This window comes from Sceloporus occidentalis, unplaced genomic scaffold, assembly GCF_023333645.1.
Source record: "Sceloporus occidentalis isolate IW3139 unplaced genomic scaffold, rSceOcc1.0.p SCAF_48, whole genome shotgun sequence".
Lineage (NCBI taxonomy): Eukaryota > Metazoa > Chordata > Lepidosauria > Squamata > Phrynosomatidae > Sceloporus > Sceloporus occidentalis.
The window spans coordinates 1,844,991-1,871,669 of NW_028317028.1; the positions used below are offsets into that span (position 1 = coordinate 1,844,991).

The window sequence follows — 26,679 nt, forward strand, 5'->3', positions numbered from 1 at the left end:
TATAAATACATATATATTTGTATTTTTTAGTAAACGGCCCAAAATTAATATTAATGTGAAATGTAACAAAAAAGTTAATTCTTTAACCTAATTTGCATGCGTGTCTGGGTGTCCTTACAAGGTACAGAGGAAATATTACTCTGCTCCCTTTAGAAGACATGTAATACATCATTTCGGTTTCATTCTAGAATAGATTACACCCTTAGTCTGATTTACCCCAAATAGCTTTGTACCATCTGCAGCACACACTTTGCTGTGAAATACTGTAGATTTAGTAAGGTTTAGCTATAGATCATTTTCTGAAATTTGATTTTATTTGTGAAATTTAGATTTTCTTCCTCTGGGTAGGGAAGCATAATACAATTAGCATACTGCATGTCTTTTGTAATCAATACCTATGAGTTTTTTTCACTTACATTGACACTATCTTTGCTTTTATTCCTTTTGATTGATTGAGCATGTTATATTATCACAGATTTGAAAAGCTTGATGGATGAATAATTCTTAGATTCTAAGATTTTGCAAGAATATCTGTTTGGCAAAAATATGTTCTTCCCAATTGTTGCAGGATCTTTTGGTTTGCAATATATTAGAAAAAAAAGGATTATTAGGAACCATTCCATAGATAAATCATAACTTGTCCGAAGGTGACAATACTACGATTTAAACCATCACTACTTACATTACAACAAGAAAACTAAGAGTACAAAGTGAAAGAGTCAGCTCCAGCTGAACATTGAGATTGTGCCGATTGACCCGGAGATTAGATTAAAACCTCTGAGACTCCAGGTCAAACCTGAGAGTTTGCAGATGAAATATCTACCTATTTTATGTCCTCTTATTAACGTTCCAGAGCCCTATACAAGGAACAGGCAGAAGATTTCATTATACCAATGACATCAAATATTATACCTGCATATACTGTATATGCCCATGATTGTGTATATGGACATTTTGCTAATAAACATTTGTTTTGGACTAAAACAGAATAAAACATTTTACAACACTACCTTATTCCCAATAGAAAACCCTTAATAAAATGGTTTAAATATGTTTGAGTAATAATAATAATAATAATAAAAGCATGACCACAGACTACAAACAATAGGATCCTACAGAATCGTGCCCAAGACAAAAGGAAAAGCCAGCAGCTGGGCGCTAACCTTAGAGAAAGCGGGTCCTCCCGCAGCAGTGCAGTCATGTTTATGACCCTGACAGTTTAGTATTCTCTTAGCATTCCTGTTACAGTAAATTAGTGCCTTGTATCCAATTAGTATTCATTTTCTAAAATATGATATAAAAAGAAGTATAATCATATTAGGGGCTTTTAGATCGCATTAGGCCATACATTTGGAATACACTCTTGCCTGAAATAGCTTTTAAGTCAAGGCAGTGAGATGAAGAGCGGCTACATTAGGGAAGCCACGTGGAAATCCAAAAAGCATATCTATTCTGAGAGCAATCAGATTATAACATAAAATGAAAACATACCGATTATGTGTCGATAAACAAAGACAGGAAAATTGCAGATATTGTTGAAATCTGGAATATTTCTGAAACTGAAGAAATGTTAAATTTAGGGGTCCTGATATCAACAATGTCCAAATTTATATGTTTTGTGTATTTAGGTCCAGCATTGGTTAACTATTTGAGATAACTGAACAGGACCAGACTGGGGATGACGAGGTGGCACTGGCACTTTAAGGACTGACCCTACTCATGACATAAGTGTAGCCGACGGCTGTATATGAGAGGCTGCACACTACGTTTTTATGCTCACGCAGCGCGCGGACGGGTATTTCCAGACAGGCCCATAATTTAGCACACAATCAAACCTGGGAAGATCCAAAAAATGAGCCTTGTACATGTACACCAGATGGCCAGTCCAAGCCTAAACAGGATCTCTGGTTCTAAAAAATGATTGCTTTTCTTCAGAATGGACACAAGGTTGATTATGTATGTAAACCCTGCTTCCTTTCATTTGTAAAAGCGTGTGCAGTTTGTTCACCGGTGTAATTGTATTTGGAGATATTTTTTTCCCCAAAAAGAATCCATCAGATGCATGGTGCCTGATTCAAAAGTAAACAATTTATAGGGAGGTAGTCCTTTTGTGCAAATGGAAATATGAACATAATTCACAAATAAATATGCAGCTTTTATGGATTTGCAGTATTAAATATTACAAACTTGTATTTACAGTCTACAGATTAACCCCTGGTTCGTTTCTCTATCTTAAAACATCTGATCATGTCCTTCACAGCATCCATTGAACCAAACAGCTAAATCAGTAACATAAATTCCCCCTAAGTGCAACTGGGTAAGCAGTGACTACTGGGAGCTGGAAAGCGCGGTGCCTCCGCCAAATCATTCTTCAGTTACAAAACATTTGGTGTTGTTGGACAAACAGTATGTGAGTCTGCCAGGCAGACGGGGACAACCACTGCAGCTCGTTTGAGCAGTTCACCCGCACATCTGGGTATTCTTGTTTTAACATAGGTGATAATAGAATATAACAAATTCAACTGCATTTAATAAACACATTATGAATACTTCATGTATCGGGTTTAGGTTGCAGGTAGCCATATACTGAGTTAATGTAGAATGCTTGTGATTCTTGTAAAGTTATACTCACTGTAATATGTTGAATATCATACAACTTTACGCCGGCTAGGTAAACGACAGACTGTAGATCTCGCTTGCAAAACGTTCTTTTCACAAACTGCTATAAAATCAGTGATCAAACATCATCATCGGGGTTGAGAAAATCGAATTTCCCTTGAATAACCCCAATGTTACAAGGTCAACAGTGGATTCCATTGATTGCTCAAAATGAGCTTCTGGCTCAACCTTCACCTGGGCAAGGTTTGCCAAATACCTATATGATTTAGAAGCTACACAAAACTATTTCGGGGCCATTATTTTGGTTAGAAGTATGTTTGGTTCTGCATAAAATTCTTCTGAGGTTTGTCAGACCTTGGACCATGTATTGAGAAGATGACGTTTAAAAGCATAAATTAAATAATGTTTTTAAGTGAATTGTTTCGATTTTCTTGACTTGCATAGATGCATGAAGCTAAGGTCTTTATTTTAGCATTCTGCAGAATAAGAATATTCACATAAATGAATAGATGTTTATGTAGGAAAAAGGCATTATAGATAATGTAATGAAGGTAATGAACATATATTTCCATTAAGGGTAAGGTTGAGGCAGCAGTTTAATTTGTGCCTTTTTTGTGCATTTATGAACCGTTTCTCAAAAATGTGTATGTGTATGTGCGTGTGCTAATTATCATTGTTCAATTTGAGTCGTAATTATCTACATTTCTATAATGTGTGTATTTAGTGTTTTGTAAAAGTAACATTCATGTTCACAGGATCCTCCACGGATGGGGCAGCTGGACGATACACGGATTTGCAAAGAAGTCCATTAGCGGTTGTGGGGAATAGGGTTTGTTATACAGAAAAACAGGTTTTTCAGGTGCTGACACACACATTTACCTACGGGTTCATTCTGTGTACTCAGGTAGCATGAATAATAACACTGTTTGCAAAAAAGTAATATGTGCTTATTGATTTATTATAAGAATATCGCGGTTTACATTGTGTCTATCCACGATTTGCTATGAACTAGTGGAGACAAGGGGAGTGGAGTGTACTATCATGTCTAATCCATTCTACAGAGAAAATATGAAAATAATTATAAATGATATATCTTTTACCATTATCCTAAGTAATAATATTTAATAACATAATGATCAATATTTTATTCTTCTTTAGACCATCTGCCCTCTCTATTTAAAGCGGGACATCAAGCTTTGATTACCAACTCCCTTAGGTAATCCCGCAGACATAACTAAAGGAGTTTAACAGTAATCGGGCATATTCCACCTAAAACAAAATACACTGAAATGTATTGCTCCTTGTTTCTTGTAATGTTCAGATGCTTGGCTTAAAGTGATCAACAAGAGGCAGAAAAATAGCATCTTCCGAGTCCATTTAAATTTCCCGTAATGTGATGAGAAAGCTGCTCACTGGGAAAGGCTGTAGCTTTGTATTAGTGAAAACAAGTATTAATCACAATGTTGTGGCAAATCTAGTCTTGTAGAATAGCAACTCCTAATTTATTATGACTTGCATGATGCTAATGTAAAGTATATATATTTTATTAAACCAGATTAGATATCATGTGGCTTTAATATTAACAGTTTTGCACCCAACACTAATTTACATACATTTTCGTGTATGTAATGTGTGTATATATCTATCTATCTATCTATATATATATATATATATATATATATATATATATATATATATATATATATATATATATATATACACACACACACACCGGTATGTGTATATATATATATATATATATATATATATATATATATTTATTTATTTTATAAATTAATTTGACAATTGATCATCTTTACACCTAAGATTACTTTTTTATTCCTCATGTAAATATACAAAATAATGTAGATGAATTTGAAGATAGCGTTTGGCTTTTAGAGCATTGAGTTAACGTGCTGTGTAGAATAGCAAGGTTCTGTGTATTAATCAGTATGCTAGAGAATTAGTGCTTCAAGAGATATTTATACCCCAAATACACGTTACAAAGTGAATTCCCACAGCGCAAATTGAAGAAGGATTTTGAAGAAACCTATTTGGAGTCCAGTAGACTCTCGACTATAAATTACTTTATTGTAAACATATTCCGACCGCTCTGAGATAAAATAAACAATTTCCTGATTTACAACCTGCGCAAAATATCAATTTCTGTCATACGGAGGCAAGTGATTTGAACCAGAACAAAACAGAAATAAACATTAAACAATTATTGGAATTTGGGTTTATTTAAAAAACCAGCAGGGTCGAGAGAACAGGCCACCCATTAGTGAGAAAGAGCTATTGGACTTTTTAACAACCTGCTGTTTCTTGGCTCACAATCCAATGTGGACTCTACGAGAGGTGGCAGGCCCGGATGGTATCGATTACAGATGATGCAGCAACAGTGCAATTATATCCCAGTTTGTGCTTTCCTTGATTTTAGCAAAGTCATTCTCTACGGCAGTGACTTTGCCTAAATGTGATGCTTTTATAAACACATTTATATGTTGCACACCAAATCCTGTTGTTTGCTAAAACATTTTGTGTCAGTCGTTATAAAACAAAGACACCTTTACGATGTACTCCTAGAGATTGTATTAATGGTTAATTATACATAATATAGTGCCAACAATTAAGCTTGTTACAATACATAATGCAAAATTAAGTGGCCAGTCATGTTAAAGGTTAACTCAACTGACCAAACTCAACTTTTACCCATACCTAGGAACTTACTAAATGAGCTGAGCCTGAGACTCTTAAAATATTATCCCTTTTAATAGCCTATAATGAAGTTTCTATGTAGTCACTTGCCAATTGTGTTGGCCAAATGGCTCTAATTCCGGTCCTCATGGAAACCTTGACTTCTTATTGTTTAAAGATACACTTTATTGAGTCACTTGCATTCAAGCAGGGATATCAACCATGACATATTTATAACAAAAGCACCAATTGGGAGTAATATATGATCACAGCAATAAAGAATAGGAAGTGCCAGACTGTGTGACTCTAAGAACCTACCCCTACACCCTGTCATTGGGGCAAAAACCCAGAGAGTTCCCAGGTATGCTTATATCACGTGCACTCACATACTAGCACTTGCAAAACAACTCATAGTTCAGATCATTCAAGTTGACTTAGAACTCCGATCTTCTCAACTGTAGTTTACTAAATTATTTTGAAAACCCAAAATGTTTATTGGTTTAAAATGAGAACTGCTTGTGGATGGGAAGGTACTTAGTACCCGTAATCCTAAATAGTTTGTACCCTCTTCCAGCAAGGAACAAATCAGGACATGCAATGTTAACAAAGCAAACCCAAATATAATTAAGAAAATTGGTGTTAAGGTGTCTGCTTTCATTGTTCATTTACCTAGTATTGCTTTATATAGCACAATTATAATAAAATAACAATAATTCCGTAGCTCAGTCGGTATATAGAATATAACATGTACTGCATCTCATAACAATGTTTAGACTTTTTTATTTAAATTGCATATTTACATTTGAATTTATATACTGTATATGTATTCATTGATTAATTGGAGGCTGTTTCCGACACTCCAAAAATAAGGCAGTGAGACTGTCGAGCAGAATATACACATTTATTGGATCCACAGCCTTAAATTCAGCAGCAGTGACGCAAACACACAGCCTCGATAAAAGAAGCCAGGGAGTTGCATACTCATGCCATGCCTAAGTGTACAAAGCAACAGAATGGGATACAGGATTTGGTGGTTGAGACAGCCTACAAACAGCTGATATGCAACTGCCTGGGAAAATTATATTATTCCAAAAATTCTATGATTTTATTCAAAAACTAGAACTAGAGAAAAGCACAATATCTTTTAAAATTTCATTTGAATCTGATACTTGTTATAAAATAATAGTTGGAGCTACCCTTTAATTCTATTTACCACAGCTCTGTGTGGTGCAAGTCAGTGGTATATTCTGGCCATGGCTGACTAGGGGGGACAGGTCCATGGGGGTGATCAGAGCGCCACTGCTCAATGGGCTAGTTACCAGAGGCATCTCTGATCTCCCCCACTGGCTCGTTTACACCACGGAGGACTATGCTAAAGTAAGTATTGTCATGGAATCAGGGCCAGCCTTTGGGGTGTGCGACCTGTGGGTCCGCCGCCGCCGCAGGGTCCTCCTCCGCCGTCGCCGCTGCGGGGTCCGCTGGCGCCCTCTCTGCACCTAAATGAAAACATTGTTGGTTTTTTTAACTTTATTTAACATCCTCCATGTTAAATAAAGTTTTTTTTTAACTTTATTTAACATGGAGGATGTTAAATAAAGATAAAAAAAACAACAACAAAAAAAATCAACAATGTTTTCATTTATGTCCCGGGCAGGGGTGCCGAGCGGTTGCTCGCGAAGTTCTCAGCAACAGCTCGACGCCCCTTACTCTCCGTGACTCCGTCGCGGTGCCGGCATCTCATGTTGAGCGCCGGACTATTCCGGCGCTCAACATGAAATGCCGGCAGGACTCCTCAAGGTAAGTTAGGATAAGGAGAAGTAGGGAGAGGGGGGGGGGATAGTTTGAAGGAAGGGGCAGGGGGGTTAGTTTGAAGGCAAAGGGGGGGTAGTTTGAAGGGGCAGGGGGGGTAGTGAGGGGGGGGTGGCAGAGGAGTAGTTCGCACAGGGCGCCGGAACACCTAGGGCCGGCTTAAAGCAGAATCCTATCCCAGTCCCTTCAGAATAAATAATGCTATACTATGGTGTTTACTGGTTAAAAAGAACAATATGTGTATGTGTTCTTAGGATCTATAGAATTATTACTCTTTATTACTTTGCCTCCCCCATCACCATATGATCTTTGTAAAGGTGAGGTCAGGAGAAAGGAGAGAACCTCAGGATCTCCAGAGCAATTACACTGAAAAAAATCAAGAAATAGAGAGCTTGAATCTAGTTATGCTAAAAGCTGTTAAATATATATCCCAATATTTTGTGCATCTGAAAGAGAATGGATACGAGCTTGCAGGTAATGTACATTTTATATATAAAACACAAGCAGCTCTTCATGTCCCCAGCGAGATGCCAACATTTGTTTACCATCTTTTATTATATAACAGCTAAGTTCTTTTTGTCTCAAATCACATTCCAGTTGTGATCTCCAAGGATCCCTGGAAGGCGAAAATGCACTTAGTTTTCTCCAAGGAAATGTGGAGATTTCTTATTTGCTGATGTAAAGCAGCCATATATTGCCTTTGTACTACTTGGTACTAAAGTAAATCAAATACATCGAAGGAATTAACCTTGAACTAGAAATATATATGTAGTTATTTTAACTAATGGCATGAGCTAGAATTCAGTTTCCCTTAACAAAAATAATATTCTATGCATTGTAATATATGTAATAGGTTGCTTGATTTGATTTGTCTTATAACAGTGGAATCCATTGGCTTTTGTACTGTTGGTAAGTATTTCCCCTGCATGTGCAGGTAGACATGTGTCCTATTCGACCTATGAGTCGGCATGAGGCAGACCTTTCTACTTTGCATTACTTGTGATACAAATCATCTGAGAAGCTAATACATGGACATTTGATGATTTGTGACTTGAGAGATACCCAATAGTGCCTTCCACAAACTGTTCCCACAAAGTTGGAAACATAGCATTGGCTAAAATTTCTTGGTATGCTGAAGCATTAAGATTTCCCTTCACTGGAAGTAAGTGGGCCAAACCCTGAAAAAAACAGCCCCATAGCATTATCTTTCCTTCACCAAACTTTACCATTGGCACAATGCAGTCAGGCAGGTAGTGTTCTCCTGGCATCCGCCAAACCCAGACCCATCAGACTGCCAATCAGATAAGCGAGATTTCTCCCTCCACAGAATATGTTTCCACTGCTCCAGGGTCCAGTGGTGACACGCTTTACACTACTCTACGATTGGCATTAGGGATAAGCAAAGTGTCCGTACAAGGGTTGTTGTCCATAGAACAACATTAAATTGTCCGCTACAGACCCCTGTAAATGTCCACCATGAGCAATGTTGCTGCCTACCCTTGCTTGGCATTTTATTTGGTGATGTAAGGCTTGCATGCAGCTGCTCAGCCATGGAAACCTATTCTATGAATCTCCCTCCATGTTTTTGTACTGATATTAATGCCAGTGGAAGTTTGGAACTCTTCAGCTATGTCAGCAGAGCGTTGGTGACTTTTATTAACCATGCACCTCAGCAATAAGCTTTGTGACTTGTTGCAGCGGTTTCTATTGGCTTCCACTTTCCAACAATACCACTTACAGTTGACCGTGGAATATCTAGAAATCTTATTACAGCACCACAGATTCATTCACTGAGCTCCTCAAAATGTTTGTAAATGCAGACTGCATGGCTAGGTGCTTTATTTTATACACTACCCTTGGGGAGTTGACACTGGGAAGACTTTGTTGCTTCAGCCCTGAATTCAATCAGACTGTCCACAATATCAGCAGCTTCCCTAATGATGGGTAACAGGACTTCACAAGTAGTACATCATTGAACAATTTGGATTTAGAAAAAAAAGTTGAGGAGAGCCCTTCTCAGATTACTTCACAAGCTGAATTCTAGAAGACAATGCAATCCACCTTATTTTATTTTACTCCATGGGTATCAAACATCACTGAACCTTTACCATTTTTCTTGTATGTTTTGTAATTTTTGGAATAGACAAAGCTAAACTTTGACGCTAGTAAAACTCCCATAATTCTCTGGTAGTCATGCCAAAGACACCTCTATTAGGAGCCACAACCATTTATCTCCCCCTGTTTCACATTAACCATAAATTATGTAGTATGAGTTTTTTTTATGAAATTGGCTGTGTCAGTAGTTTTTTTCAGTAGTACAGCTCTTCAAGCATAAAAGATCTGTGAAAGCACCGGCACGCGTTTGTACGGCTATTTCCGTAAATTAAGATAATGAGTACAAAAGTCAATGAAACAAATTTCATTTGTCCCCAGCGTTTTATTGCAAGTTAATTTCTAGCAAAATGGGTCTATGTACTTTTCACTTTCACTTTTTCGAATTTTAATTGTATGCTGTGGCTATTGAGAAGTATAGCGTTAGAGACCAACCTGCTCTGTGCATTAGCTACATGGCACCTTGCTTAGCACTTTTCAGGAAGCCCATAATCCAATCTCAACAGTATTGAGCTCCATAAGACCTGTTTCCCAACATCCTCAATCCATGCTCATGAAGTTGCAATTTCCCTGCATCGACATGGCCTTGATCAATATATAGTGCCTGAATTTTGGTTAGTCCACGGTTTCTACTGAATAATGCCTTCCATGGGTCAGAAATGAAACAAATGTGTGATCTGCTACCCAATGAGTAATTCTGTTCTCTACAAAATTGGGACGTTGGGGCAGCTTGGCAGGACAGTGCCTGGAACTTGGGACTGTTTTGTGCACTGTTGGGAGGTATAATGAGGGAATACCTCATTATGCCTGTTTGTGAGTCTAATGGGTCATTTAGCAAGGATGTGACTGGGTGACTGATCCCCTGAGCTTCCCGTATCAGTGTCTCTTTCTTTATATTTATCCTCTATCTATAATATGTATAGTATAGTATATGTGTGAATATCAGTGTATATGTATAAATATATGTGTGTGTGTGTATATGGATATATAGGTGTGTGCTGGTACACGGCTGTTAAGGAAACCTTAATATGAATATTATTTGGCTCTTTAGAGTTACGTCCAGTATGTAACCGCGTAACGAATTGTAAAAAATCCAGAGGTTTATTCTTAATCTCCATTGCCCAACAAAAGACATGGATTTGTGGTGCTGTAAAGGTTATGGAAAAAACAGCAGTAACCATCCGTCAGATGACTGTAAAAATCTTCTAGCGTTTACTTCTTAAATAAAGCACAGCGATTTCTTGTCTTGCAGAGAAAGACATATTGCAAGGAAATTCTCCTTGGAAAAAAAGAAAAAAAAAAGCTTGCAGTCTTTGGTCTGTGGGAAGACTATCCTTCATGGCTGAGGGATAGTACTTTAAAATACTTAGAGGGAATAAACAGCTTTTAATGAAGTTGCATTGCCACATAATGGGTATCATAAAATTGCATTCATAGTATGGGATCCCAGGATGGTTCTTAATATCGACTCAGTCGGAATATACTTTGATAAAGCTGTAGTGGCGGCTGTGAAGAATACAAAGTCACCTTAAATTAACGCATTGAAATAACCAGAAATAAAAAGAGCCACGCTCTGCTGAAATGATATCTGCCTTTGGGGTGGCCTGTCAGACTTGGTTTGCAGGTAGCATTTTATTCTGAAGAACACAGGAGTTTCATTGCAGCAAAACAGATGTTCATCTTGTTTCTGTATCGGCTGTTTGATGAGAAATTTATTGCTCTTCTGCTGGGATGAAGCTCCACTGCTGTGGGAGTCTATTAGCCAGACCAGCTTCTGGAAAGGAGCCAAAAAAGCAATGTTTTGATGAAAGCTCTTGGTCTGCGGGCGCCACTAATAATGCATTGGCTAGACTCTCCTTATTGGGCCATTGATTGCCCCTGATTTGATTTATTGATCAATGCCCCTCAGATTTGGCGTCTGAGAAGCTGAACTAATCTTTAACCGCTGTGAAACATCTCTGGCTGGTGGAGAATTATACCTGATAAGGAATGTATGAAAAGTATCTGAGCTTATCTTAATCACACAGTGCGTCTGCTCTGCCTTCAGCTGAGAGAGCGCGAGCGCACAGAACACAATCACCAAGCAGAACAGAACAGATCTATACATTGATGGAATTCAAAGCCTCCAGCATCGATTACCATTATAACAAACAGTGGTGCACAGAATGTCTGATTATTTTTAGACAAAGATTCTGTGCTCTCAGCAGCAATTTTGCTGATGCTGTCAATGTGTCAGATGTCTGCTCTTGATTGCAATTAGATGCAAAACAAAAAATATAAAACCATCTGCAACCACGCTATTATTTTGAACCTTTAAAGACACATCTTGGTCTTTGTCTGCATCGTACAGCATTTACAGCTTCATGTATCATTATGCCTCAGACCTGTCTGTACTGAAATTCAATCAATCACTTTTTAGTCTTTTTTTTTTTTTGGATTTGGTTAAACTGTTATTAGGGAGATATGTATTCAAAGGGCGTGATATTGAACTTGTTTCCAATATATTTTTTAATTATTTTTTTTTTCTTATGATGTGGTTTTTTGCCTCAAACAAATATGAAGAAAAAAAAAAACCAACAGTAAGATCGGGAATTAAGTTGAGATATTGGTATAGTTTATGTCGCATTTGATAGCACAGAGAAAATACTAATCATGGATTTTAGAATGATTATTATGACAAGGTATTATTTGCGAAGGTTTTCACAGATCACCCTATTCAATGGTTTATCATGTTTTCAGATCATATAATGTTCTGCTGGCTATACTGAACCATCACTCCCTTCGCACAGTCCTCTGTATCTCTGCCTTTTGCAATAGCCAGATCCATATGTATAAATATTGCTTAGCCTGCTACTTCATCAAGATACCCCAATCTTGGCGAGTCCCATCTAATTCTCACGTGGCTATATTGCTTACCATAGAGTGGAACCAAAGGTACTGCAACACTCTTACCCACTTTGACTCTCGCACATTTCTAAACATTCTCTAGTCACCATTAATGAGGCACTTGTGTAGTAGATGAGGTGCTTAGCCCCAAAATACACAAATAATTATAATATTTAATAAGTAAATAAATAGAGATTTCGGGATGCTGCTACTGTAAAGGCACTCCTATGTAGCAGAAGGTGAAGCCATACTTAGCCCTGAACTGTCATATCAAACCTCTCGAGCAGTGCTCCTCAACCCTCTCCTCAAGGCACACGTTACAGTCCAGGATTTAGGTATTACTCAGGTGTGTTTAAGGTGTTTTTGTTAATTATGCAAAACCTTATACACACCTGAGTAATACCTAAATCCTGGACTGTTAGGTGTGCCTTGAGGAGAGGGTTGAAGGACACGTCTCTAGAGTAACACCATAGCAGCTTCACAAGAATGAATTACCGGATCCTCACAGGCTTGGCCTACCGCTGGTGGATAACAGCACCTATGATAATCATCCTTCCCAAGAGTGTTTGTAAGAACATGGCCAATGGCAAGTATAGCTCTAAGTTAGGCAGGGTATTTGGGGTAAATCATAGACATGGAGATTGACACCAACATCATTTAGTTCCTTGACAGAGGCAGTTCTTCATTAGTAATAGAGTAATGCTCAGCTGGGAGCTATACCCAAAAATAAAAGATGGCTCGTCTTGCTGAAAGTAATGATTTAGCTATCATGGATGCTTTCCTGTTGTAGGCTGATGTGTGTAGGTATTGATTTTGCATTGGCTGTCTGGGGAGCCTTATAGCTGCAGGCTTCCACTTTACATTCCTGATTTCCTACAAGATTGTTCTCAGGAGCAGTGAGAAGCTACTCCGCGGCATCTGTCAATATCCACAGCAAGAGGGTAAATGCTGGCAGATTGGGAAGAGTGGCTGTTAGTGCTCGTGTGAGCAATCTATTAGGAAACAGGGAGGTAAAAAGGCAGGCTCTATATAAACAGGCACTTATCCGATTCACTCAAAATGGTGGACCAACATTACTATAGCTATTGCAGATGTCAAGGAGGGTATGGAATTTTCTAAGATCTGAATTAGAAAGTACAATGTTATTTATGCACTTAAGGGAGAGTTGACCGAGAATTTGCGGGAGGGTTGTGCTTCTGCTCCTTGACATCACTATACATTATGAAGAGCCAACCCGAAGGAACTTCTGTGGCAAGAAGAGCTTGCCTGGCCCTGTATAATGCTTAATGAGAAATCTTCAGTCTCCTCAACCATTAAACTATGATTTTTTTCAGGAGTCCCTCAGTCATTCTTGCTGGAGAATCTTCTTAGTAGAAGCTGCTCATATTACATAATGAAATGGCAAATATTTCATATCTATGTGCATTATGAAGGGCAATACAGCCCTTTTAAAGTCTAATTTTACTTTAAATAAAAAAAATATATATAAAAATTGTAGTGGAAAAAGGTAGTGATGTGTAACCATACAGTAACCACTGTAGCTTCATTTGTAACAAACCTTTTAATGTAAATTTAGTAAATGTGTAATTATCCAAATAAACTACACTTTGAATGGAAAATATACCAAACGTAATTATCAAGAGCAAACTAATCTATACCTAATAAATTCTTCATGTTATAAAGTAAACGTAGATCACTATATGGTGGAAAGAAAATAATTATTGCATATATTTAATTTTTCCCATTTTTTTTATATATAAAAAAAGAAAAAATGTGTCTTTCAAGTCTATGGAATTTTTACATCACCTAAAAAAGATACCAAAGTCTGATTAAAAGTGTTTCATAAGGAACAACGGCAGACTAGACAAACTCCATGTTTCTATGAACCCCATCTCACTGGGGAATGTGTTGAATGCTAGGAAGCATATAAAGCTCCTCATATGGAACAGGTGATGTGTGCGTGCTTCACATCATGCTGTGTGTGTGTGGTATGGCCGGGAGGCTGAACACATCTCTCTTCCTCTCCCAAGGGTCAGCTTGCATTAGCAGGCTAATGCAGCCAATTATATATGGAATATTGGTCGTGTTTGAGCCTCCTAACGTCAGGCATCATGATTCTCAGTGATACAAAGTGTATGCACATGATGTGCTTTGATCTTCACCACTAATTGCTAATATCCCAATTAGGTTTAACAGCAGACTGATGTGATCAGGCCAAGATATGCTGGCTGAGAGCAGGTCGTATCAATCAGCTGTCTGCCCTTTTATTCTGGAAATGAATATCCCCACTTAATGGGAAGATGGGGTGAAGAATGGCGACATAACCAAAATAGTTGTTTCAGGGACTACTCCGCTGTGTGCTTGTCTGTTGAGACGATACATTTTGTTTTATAGTTTGCACAGTGAAAGGTTAAACGACTTAATACATAATATACTGGAAACAGCGAAGCAATTGCTTTTATCACATTATAACCAGCGAGGAAATCAAATCCAGGTGTGTTTATGCGGTAAGCAACAGCACTCTTGAGAATCATGTTGCGTATAATATACAAAACCACCGGTGGGGAGAGTGCAGGTTTAAGGTAATTTACCAGTATTTGGAAACGGCTGACAGTATATGCAGTGCCATCATAAAGGAACATATAGTCTTATTTACTAGGTTCATTAAATGTCTCCCTTAGCAATGTACATGTCTTTCTTCTACAAATAATTATTTAATATGTACCGGTATTTTAGAACTGGAAAAAAAGTCCAGTAAACTCAAAAATTAAATGGTAGTGAACATTCTGACTGCCCACTTAAAAAAAATCCTTTTATGTTTTGCACAAAAAAAAAAGACATCAGTGACCTACTTTAAACCTATAGAACAGATGCTGCAACTTGCTTAGAATACGAACCTCACTCAAGTAGAAAGATATATATGAGATCTGTTGGTCTCCACTTGCTCTACAGAGAGTTTGTATGTGTCTGTACCTCATATGGCTTGGTGCGCAGTAGGCTGGCTTACCAGATGAGGAGATGAGAGTTATCGGGGTTCAATCCGAAACCCTACCACTAGGGGAGAACACAACAGTCCCTGAATACAGGTAGATTTACTGATGCCTAGAAAAAAATGAGCATAATGCATAATGTTTAAGACTGAAGAATCTCAACTAAGTTGTACATCTACCAAAAAGAAAAAAGATATATGACCAGCAATACCAGTTGAAAAGTAGTACTGGTGGTATTAAAAAAACTGGCAAAGGGTGGGCTGGAATATACGGTCATATACATACCTTGGCACATACCTAGGTATCTGTCCCCCGAGAGCTCTGCCCCTGTAGAAGGCATGGATGGGCTGTGCCTGAGTTAAGGTGGATGGCAAGAGACTTGACAGGGGGTCTGAGTGGGGCAGAGTAGGTGGTATCTAGGTGGGGAATAGGTAGGGCCAAACACCAATCTCTCATCGAAGGGTTATATCTTAGTAAAGAGTTATTTCCACCAGATTGTTTGGGTTCCAGTGCCCCTGGGGAAGTTGTTTTATGCAGAACTTTGACCGTGATATTATAATGTAAGTGATGTATTACCTTTTTGCTCGTAAATTATACTTAAGTCTTCCTAATTAGTCTTAAGTGTTTTGTATAGATGGTAAATATGTAATTGTTTTGCCCAATCAGTATTTCAAAAGTAATTAAAGTCTAATTTTTAACATCTGTAAAGTCATTATACCACCATTACTTTCTTTTTTTTTATTTTTTTTATTTGTAAAACCAAAATGTGATTGTTTATATAATGATGTCCGTGGAAGATGCCATCTTTGGAACTGACAATCAGTTGTGCTGCATTACTGTGTCAGAGGAGCTGTTATAAATCCCAGTCATTCTTTTCATTTAAATAAAAGCACATGTGAATTAAGCTTGGCCATTTGTATAATTACACTGGAGACTGTGGGTTTAACCCCTTCAGCTTCAGATTACTAAATATTATTGCTGAGTTAATGCATTTAAGTAATTGTATGTTAGATTTTGGAGGCACAGGATACTATTTATTTGCTGTTGATTATCATACAGTGACTTTTGTTACCCTTCCAGTATAGCCAGTGGTGAAAAGAGTGACAATTGAATTCACTTAGGGCTTTATTCACCATTAAGGAAGTGATTAACAAAGCAGTTTCTTTTTTTAAAACCCATACATGTTTGAAGGCCTGGGGTTGGGATGGCAAAATGAATGACAAGTTTTGGCAGCTTTTAAAAAAGTGAACATATCTTGATTCAGGTTGCAGTTCTAATTAAACAAATATGCGTCTGAAAGGTAGGCTCCTACGGGACAGGACATAGAGAGGTAGCATTCTACAGAAAAGGACATCTGCCAGAGAGGTAGACTCCTACAGGAGTATTTGGAAGGTTCTGCAGTTAGAATTAAGATACCTGCACATGCTTGCAGTTTAGAATGACTTGGTAGTAGAAATGAGCACTTGCTTGATGAGGCTTAGGACAGTATCATGCATGCATCTACATGGACATGAAAAAGCATCATTGCTAACAACACTAGTATGCTTCCCACTTCCAACCCTGTCCATGGTACTGAAACGTATGGCAGACATACGCAGCTGGCTAACCAATGTACACCATTGACCTTTCATATGGACACTATTGCAACCAGAGCGGAGCATTGTGCCTCGTGTTATAGTACTTATCCAATTTAATGGAATTTAGAGATCTAGAAGGCAGAAAGGAAGCAATATACATTTATACAGTAAGGGCATTTAATACAGTAAGGGCATTTAAGCAAGCATGGGATAGGCATAAGGCCAAGCTAGATATAGGATAAGGGCCGGTACTAAAGGAAAGTACTGAGAGGTTGGGCAGACAGGATGGGCCTGCTGGTTCTTATCTGCCGTCACTTTCTATGTTTCTATATAATATAAATTTGCAAACAGTGCACCACTGCTATACCTGCATATTAAAAAATAAATTTCCAGAAACGTGCTCAAAGCAGCAGAAGCCAACATTTCCAAACAGGAACATTTTTCATTTAATGAATGTGGATATACTGCAGAACTTTAGCCACATGTAGTCACCGCCTATTTATAAGAAGAATAATGTATTTTACTCACATTGTGACTGTGACAGACTCATGTGCACCAAATATTTTGAGCTCCTATAAATCGTGATTCTACAAAAAGCCACTTACTACTTTTGATGACATACTGGTTATGTGAAATGCAAAGTGGCCCAACTTGTTGTTTTTTTCTACTTAAGACATTTTTATAAAGAAAGCTTTTTAAGACCTTGAAAATGAGCACAGAACCTTGGCTCCTGTGCCCTGTTCATCTCTTCCCAATTCCATCACCCATATATTAAATAGAAGCACCATGTTTGTGATGGTGCATGCAGACCACCTATATCAGAGGTTCCCAAGCGTATTTGGCTTACCGCCCCATTTTCAGAAAGAAAAAGTTACTCAGAGCCCCCCCTGGAAATCTGTCTGGATAGATCCAGAGCCTGCAAGGGGGTGGCATCGGCCAATTTGGGAAGCACTGGGTTATAAATATAACTTGCATTTTGTGTGTTTATTTGGAAAATAAAGTAATCGCTATGACTTTAACTCAATGTTACACAACAGAGTTACGTTATTTTAAAAATTCTTCTTCCTTCTTTATGCTTCCACCGTCCCCTAATTTTTACTCAAGGCCCCCCAATTACAACAGTTCCATCAGCCCCCAGGGGGAAGTATCGCCCACTTTGGGAAGCACTGATCTATATAATCCTCAGACTCCGTCAGCTATGTTTCTAGATTAGGGTGATCTAATACAAAACTGTACATGCCAACTTGCAATATTGGTCTGGGAGATTATAGATACAAAAAACAAATAATGTATTAATATGGGCAAAAATCAGAATCCCTAAAATGTTTTTGTACAAGTGATGCGCAGGGGTTGCCCTCACGGAAAAACATTTGCATCCTGTACAACATGGATTTCAGGCTGATGAAGGCTGATTCACCCAATCCTTCAACCGCTTCTGGAAATCCTTGTCTAAATAAAACTAAAATGATACTTGGCCCACCCTTTATGTGCCTGAGAATGATGGGATTTGTAGTCTGCAGTGTCTGGCATACCAGAAGATACAGAACCTTAAGCGTGCTTTTTGGCAGAAGTGCAACTATAAGAACAAAGTAGAGAAAGAAAAAGACAAAGAGTGCAAATGGGGTGTTCTCTATATAATTGGGGTGCTCCTGTGTAGTTTTTTTTTATAGATTCTTTAATTTTACACTAGACTTACATTAAACCGCCTTTAATTTAATCTGTAAAGTACAGAAGGTGGGTGCGTTTACCGTATTGCACTGAAATTAAAAAGCCATATATATCTTTAAAAGGCTTATTTATGAACACTTAAGCATAAGGAAGTGAAGGCTGGATCCATTCCCTCCTGTTGATATATATTAGCTGGCAGCAAACCGTTTGTTGCATTAAATCCCAGAGAACGCTACACAATATCCCCCACCGCTGCTAAAAAAGTTACTAGTGAACTGAGGCCATCGAAATGCTTTGAAATAAACTTTACTGAGGGATATTGATTATAAGCAGCTTCTCATTATCTAAAAGCCATCCTGATTTTTTTTTGCATTGAATACATAGTTTTCTTCCTTAAATAATTCATTGCTCGCAGTCAATATTGCGGCTGTGTCTCAGACTTGGAATTTCGCAAACCTGGACATGAGACGGGTTATGTATGATATTAAAAAAAAAAACAACCTCTCTGTTTTTCCCTGTTTCAGAAAGAACTCAACTCCTTGGCATCAGAGCTGGCCGCGCGGCAGGAAGAGAGTGAGCATTCCCACAAGCGGCTTATTGAACTCAGCCGGGAGTTTAAGAAAAATGTCCCAGAGGTATAGTATGGCCACTTTTTTTTCGACTTCTTTTCCCAGGCTTGTTTATCTCATGTTTAATTTTCTGTGACCGCAATGTATTGTCAGATATGTGATAGCTATAGGTTTAAAAAAAAATTAAAAAGCAAATCCATTCTGCTGTTAATCATTATTTCTCAGACATTGGATTTAAATAATACTGAAGAGGGATGATTTGGCTTTGAATTTGACCTTCTCATTAATCATTAAAATCATGAAATGGTTAGCAAAGGCTACTGCTGGCCTTTTCACCAGAATTTTCACCAGTGCGTATCATGCATATTCACTCTTGAGTGAGCCCACGCTGCATACCAATGAGTGTTCTGTAACAAGGAAAGGATATTTTTCAGGGAAAGTACCCTCAAACTCATGACTCCACATCGGTTACACATCCAATATCTTCAATAACGCCTTCACTGTTCTTGAAGATAGTTGTACTAACTCCTTGTAAAGCACTAGAGAGCTGATAAAGGTCACAGCTTAACAGGCTTCCAGAATTGATCAAAACTGAGCCAAAATTGATTCCAGACCATACTATTCACTTAGTTCCTATTCTTCTGTCCCTTATTGCTCTTCGTTTTAGATATATTCCTTACAGTGCAGCCATAACAATTGTTTACATCATGACCAGAGTATTCCTACCGCTATGACGACTGGGCCATACTACACCGGGTACTGGAGTTACAGCTAGAGCTGCACTAGTTAATCCACTTAACAGATACACTGCCTATTTTCAGCCTGATAACTGTTTTAGTATACATTTCTTAATGCTTTGATAAATGCATATTATGCATTACTAAAATACTAAATACAATCGATAAAGTACTGGAACCCCTTGAATAGTGGAGGTTATGTAAAAAGAGCAATTCTGGTGAAAATGTTAAAAACCGGTGCAGCTGCTATAGTAGTAACCAGTGCAATCATCTTCAGTGGAACCATTTGATTAACTACAATAGAGTATTTTTTATATATTATTAAAGGGTTAATATCGCTGTATTCTCTCAGTGCACTTAGACAGTAGTGTACCTGGGTGCCACTCATCATAGGGAGGGCCACCAGGGTCAGCCCCAGGTGTGCTCCACTCTGCTGGCGGAGCAAAGCTCATGGTTTTCCCTCTAACCGGACCAAACACAAGGGAGCAGGAGGTCTGTTCATACAGATCTCTGTATCCTGCTCCTTTGCTGGGACATGATGTCATATGACTGTCAATGTCTGGCTTAGTATATAGTGGTGGGGGTTATGCTGTACCACTGTCAATGTCATGCTCAGTATATATATATATATATATATATATATATATAGTGATGAGACTTATGCTGTACCATTAGCAATGTATATAGTGATGGGAGTTGTGATGTACCATTAGCAATGTCTGGCTCACTATATAGTATTGGGAGTTATGCTGTACCACTGTCAATGTCTGAATTTCAAGGTTATTATGGAAAGCAGTGATTATTGTTTATTTAAACTTTTTACATTTATTTTATTTTTTATATTTATATTTTTTTCCAGTTAACATACTGTTTAAAACTCTGTGCAATAAATATACTTGCAAGCATTAATTTTTGTGGAGGGATTTTGTTTACATCTTAAAGTGTCGGGGGTGGTACATATAAAATCTGCCCCAGGTGCCAAATACCGTATTGGCTCGGATATAGGCCATACCCGAATATAGGCCGCACCCTAAAAGTTGGGTGCTTTTCTAAGGAAAAATTTTTCTTAGTTAAAAAAAAACGCAGACTAGATATGCTGCCACTCTGCCCTCCACCCGATATATATACTGCCACTCTGCCCTCCACCCGATATATACTGCCACTCTGCCCCCCTCCGAGATACGCTGCCACTCTGCCCCCAAGATGTGCCCCCCCCCCCAACTTACCAAAGAAGACTCCCGTAAGACTGTGTCTTGCGGGGCCGGCAGGGGACACCTACGCAATACGCGTAGACAACTTCCGGTGCCGGCACTTCCGCCGGCACGGGAGATTGTCTAAGCGCATTGTGTAGACGTTCACCGCCTGCGGCGATGCGCGTAAACAACCTCCGCTGCCGGCACGTCTGCACGATGTGCTTTAACAATCGCCCTTGCCGGGACTCCCCCCGTGGGAATTCCCGGCAAGAGAGATTGTTAAAGCACACCGAGCAGACGTGCCGGCAGCGGAGGTTGTTCACGCTCATCGTCGCAGCCGGTAAACGTCTGCAGGATGCGTTTAGACAATCTCCTGTGCCGGTACTCCCCCCCTGGAAAATGCCGACAGGGGAGGCTGTCTGAGCGTATCAGAGAGTAGGATGCAGGTCCCCTGCACCGCTGCGGGGGATCGGTATCCTAACCCTGGTGCCTGCCCGGCGCCCGGAACTGCATGTCCTGGGCGTCAGGCGCTAGACCCCGAATATAGGCTGCACCCCCACTTTAAAGACTTAAAGTGGGGGGAAAAAGTGCGGCCCATATATTCGAGCCAATACGGTACTTTATGTTCCTGCACTTAGAAAGTTCCCAGGTATTATCATGATTCTTGTAAATTTTTCCCTTAGGTAGAGTACTCCTAATAGGCTCCATCTAATCATTTGTTTATTCTTTATTTCCTTAGACTTTATACATTTGGGAAAAATTGTCTTCCTTGCCATTGTTAAACTCTTTTTCCTCATATTTATCCCTCTCTATTTTTTGTTAAGTCGTTCCATTTTTTTCCCTAGGAAATCCGCGAAATAGTAGCGCCAGTTCTGAAAAGCTTTCAAGCCGAGGTAAGACTCCCCTTAGTTTAATTCTGTTCATTATTCTTCGGTTTTGAGTTGTCTGGAATGACTGAAAGGAGTGGTTGCTGGTACTAAAACAATACAACAGTGATTGATCCTAGCATTTTTCTTTTCTGCAACCATTCACTGATCATGGTAACAGTTGAGTTCTATGGTAACAGTAAGGTTCTATTGGAAAGATTTCAGATGTCTAATGATGAGTATTATGTAAGTATCTAAGTTGCTGTTGAAAATTAATAATACAACAACCCAATAAACAAGGTTATCTGTATAGGTTCTATCATCACCGGCGTAACTACAAGGTGCCTCTAGGGGGCACGGGGTGACCCTTGCGACCCTTTCTTCCTGTCTCCCCGTACCTGTTCAAAATTGTTTAGAAAGGTCGGAAGGGCCCTTTCGAAACTATTTTGAACAGGCATGGGGAGATAACAATGATGTCACGTGACCCCACGGTGAAACCAAGGCTGCTCGCACATTGTACATGAGCATCCAGAGGGAAAGCTGCATGAGGGGAGAGAGGTAAGCGGGGCCGGGATATATACATATATTACTTGTATTCATGCATGTGCACTTGTGTGTGTGTGTGAACATGCATGTTCACTTGTGTGTGTGTATGAGAATGGATGTGTACTTCTGTGTGTGTTTGTGAGCATGGATGTGTACTTCTGTGTGTGTCTGCACATGGATGTGTACTTGGGTGTGTGAGCATGGATGTGTACTTTGTGTGTGTATGTGTGAGCAGGCATGTGTACTTTTGTGTGTTTGAGCATGCATGTGTACTTGGGTGTTTGAGCATACATGCGTACTTGTGTTTGTATGAGCATGGATGTGTACTTCTGTGTGTGTCTGTATGAGCAGGGACGTGTACTTGTGTGTTTCTGTGATTATATGATAATAGGTCAGAGTTGTAGCTAGCTCCTTTTGCATCTCAGGCAAGAATGGAACATTGTGCCCCCCAGCTTTTTTTTTACAGAGACTATTTTATTTACACTGCCCTTACACACTGCCTTTACACATACCTGCCCATTAACACACATATACACATACACTGCCCTTATACACAACAGCCCATAAACACACATATCCACATACACTGCCCTTACACACGACTGCCCTACACTACCTTTACACATACCTGCCCATAAACACATATATACACATACACTGCCCTTCCACCCTGCCTTTACACACACCTGCCCATAAACACACATATACACATACACTGCCCATACACATGACTGCCCATACACACTGCCTTTACACATACCTGCCCGTAAACACACATATACACATACACTGCCCTTACACACACCTGTCCATACGAGCTGCCTTTACACACACCTGCCCATTAACACACATATACACATACACTGCCCTTACACACATCTGCCCATATGCATTGTCTTTACACACACCTGCCCATTAACATGCATATACACATGCACTGCCCTTACACACGCCTGCCCATACACACTGCCTTTACACACACCTGCCTATAAACACACATATACAGACACTGGCTTTACACACACCTGCCCATAAACACGCATATACACATACACTGCCTTTACACACACCTACCCAAACACACACATACACATACACTACCCTAACACACACCTGCCCACACACACTGCCTTTACACACACCTGCCCATAAACACACATATACACAGACACTGTCTTTACACACACCTGTCCATTAACACGCATATACACTGGCTTTACATACACCTGCCTATAAATGCTCATTTACATACACTGCCCTTACACACGACTGCCTTTACACATACCTGCCCATAAACATGCATATACACATACACTGCCTTTACACACACCTGCCCATAAACACGCATATCCACATACACTACCCTTACACATGACTGTCTTTACACATACCTGCCCATAAACACACATATACACATACACTGCCTTTACACACAACTGCCCAAACACACCTATACACATACACTGCCCTTACACACACCTGCCCATACACATTGCCTTTACACACACCTGCCCATAAAGCTGCATATACACATACACTGCCCTGATATTGGGCTGGTTAGGGAGATCCTTGATCCTGCAGGCTGCACCCTCCCTCGCAGCTGCGCTTGAGGCAAGTGCCTCTCTCGCCTCACCCTTCCTACGCCCCTCTATTAGGTGGCACATTATCAGTAAAAAAAAAAAAAAAAAGCTATTGCGGCATGTGAGTATAAATCAATGAAAGGCAGTGCAAACACTCCAAGCCCGCCCCAACGGGTTAGATACAGAACAATGTAAAGTGATAGAAGGGGCACATACCATATAAAGACTGTCACAACCACTATATAGTTTTGAAAAAGTGTTTATATTTTTACAATATTCAAAAACCCAATAGCAAAAGTGTGAAACAGTACATAAAGCAGCAATTCAGCACATACAAAAATTTAAGATTTTATAATAGATGTATTATAAGATACATTTTAGAACATGATGCCATAACCTAAAACTAGAGGGCCAGAGGTTTAGATGTAATTGAAGGAGGTTTTACTCTACTGAATGAGTGGTAAATAAGTGGGACAGCCTCCCAACAGAAGCAGTAGAGGCTAACAAAGTGAGGAAATGTAAACACGCATGAGATTGGTATATAGCTATTATAAATCAAAGACAAGACCAAGGACTGGTTAAGGTTGGCATTTACATCAAGAAAAACAGGCAGACTAGACAGACCAAATGGTTCTCATCTGCCGTCAAATGTTATGTTTCTGGGTTGATATGCATAGAAAGAGCCGAACAGTTAATTAAAAATTAACATAAAGCTCCTCATCTTACCACGCTGTGTCAGGTGAAAAGATTTTTTTTTTGTGATAGACGCAATGGCTAATCAAGGATTCTCAGCATGGTACAAATGGAGGCTGTTGGATACTAAGACCTATTAGCCCACAGTAAGCAGAGTTTGCACTAATACACAAGCCCACATAGGTCTCTTTTCCTTTCACACTGCTTGTCAAAATAAAGGAAAACCATATATTTTCATAGCATTGAAGCAAAGAACACACTGCATCTGTGTAATTGGCAGGCTGAATGAAGGCTGCTTGAAGTGGCCAAATTTTGAATATCCTTGTACAGAAGAACCGGCGCAAGACGAGAGCCCTGCTAATTACAAAAGTTGCTTTACAAAAGATAATTCAAAGCAATGATTTAGCAAACATAATCAAGTAGCACAGATGGGAATTTTGATGAATGGCTTGCAACATGTAATTAGTAGTTACATATCATTAACCCCCAGAGCACAAAAATTATTTTCTCATTATTAGTTGAAAAGGTAAAATTAAGCTGACTAGACTGTAAGGGGGGAAAATACAATTAATTACTTCCATTTATTCTAATCATTATTTTAAACATAATTTTAGTGTGATAGATGGCTGGACACATCAGAATTATCGGTTTTGTTATGCTAATTCTCAGAACAAACTTTTATAAAAAGGCCACATGAAATATGAAAAAAAACAACACAGGGTTGTTATCCCAGTGTGAATATGTAGTCTTTTATTCACAGTATAATTACATAATGCCATTAAAACAGCACTGTTAATAGATTTAAATTAAGTGTAGCCCTGGGTGAAATTACTGTAGGCAGAATACTGGGTCTTCATTAGTGTTAGGCTTCAGTCAGTGCTCTGCAGAATAGAATACAGGCTAATCTAGTAACCAGGGGTTCTCTTATGGGGTATAGTTTAATGATGTGACCAAAATTGCATAGACACCTAATTATTGAGTTTAGGTGTTTAAGGTGTTTTAGCAGTTGTATAAAATAAAGCACATCGGTTGCCATCTTCATAGACAAATATTGGCAGTAGAATCACACAGAGTCATACAGAAGAGCTTGGTTACTTTAAACATGACACTGTCATAGGATGCCACCTTTACCAGTTCAGGAAATCAGGTCTGATGGATGGATCTTGGTTTGGCGGATGTCAGGAGAAGGCTACCAACCAGAATGTATAGTGTCTACTGTAATGTTTGTTGAAGAAAAGAAAATGGTCTGGGGCTATTTTTCAAGGGGGTTGGGCCAGGCCCCTTAGATCCAGTGAAGGGCAACATGTTGCTTCCAACATTGTGGGAACTGTTTTGGGGGGAAGGCTTTGCGGTTGCAGTGTGACTGCTCCCCTGTGCACAAAGCAAGGTCCATAAAGACATGGTTTGACGAGTTTGGTGTGGAGGCTCTCAAGTGGCTGCACACAGCCCTGACCCTATTCCCACTTTTGTGATGAATTCTAATGCTGATGGAAATCCGTGCCTTTTTTCGTTCAATATCAGTGCCTGATCTCATGGTCGTTTGGCTAAATAATAGCAAATTAATGCTTACGATTTTGGAATGGGATGTCCAACAAGCTCATGACACTACACTCATAGGTGTGATGGTTGTGTGTCCGCATACTTTTTTGCCCTGGTGTTCCTCATTGCTAGAAGCTCAGAGAGTTACTCTAGGTGTATTGAGTGCTCTATAGCATAACTAACAATGAGCATTTAAGCTGTGAGAGTCTTAATAATAGTGTGCTTCAAAAACTAAATGGCCATGCAAATGTTTGAAGGTATGGATTTATTAAATTCTTAAATTCTAGGCTTAGTGTGAAAATACCTGTTATTGAGTGCAATATTGTTACACCAAAGGAGTAAGTCCAAGAAATACCCATATCTTTCAACATGCCTATTAAACATGTGGGGATATGTTTATACTTCTCCCTTGTACATGAGATCAGCGAAGATCACTGATTCTATATCACGATGTGTAACAAAGTCTTAAAACTTTTCAAACCGACCTTGTGTGAGGTTACATATAATGGAGTGTTAACCCCTTTTTTGTAGGAGAGGTATATGGCACTTTATGGTGAGATTAAATGTTTCAGCTCGCCTGCAATTTGTGTAGTAGCTA

The 26,679-nt window shown here is 39.0% G+C and overlaps 1 protein-coding gene across 1 annotated transcript in view; it reads left to right on the forward strand.

The window, feature by feature from the left end:
* The window catches only part of LOC149289068 (homeobox protein cut-like 2), a 173,356-nt gene that overhangs the window by 72,194 nt on the left and 74,483 nt on the right, over positions 1-26,679 (forward strand). The window contains exons 2-3 of the mRNA XM_089490998.1: positions 18,883-18,993; positions 21,703-21,750. Of these exons, the coding sequence (XP_089347124.1) occupies positions 18,883-18,993; positions 21,703-21,750 (159 nt within the window). The remainder of the gene's footprint in view (positions 1-18,882; positions 18,994-21,702; positions 21,751-26,679) is intronic.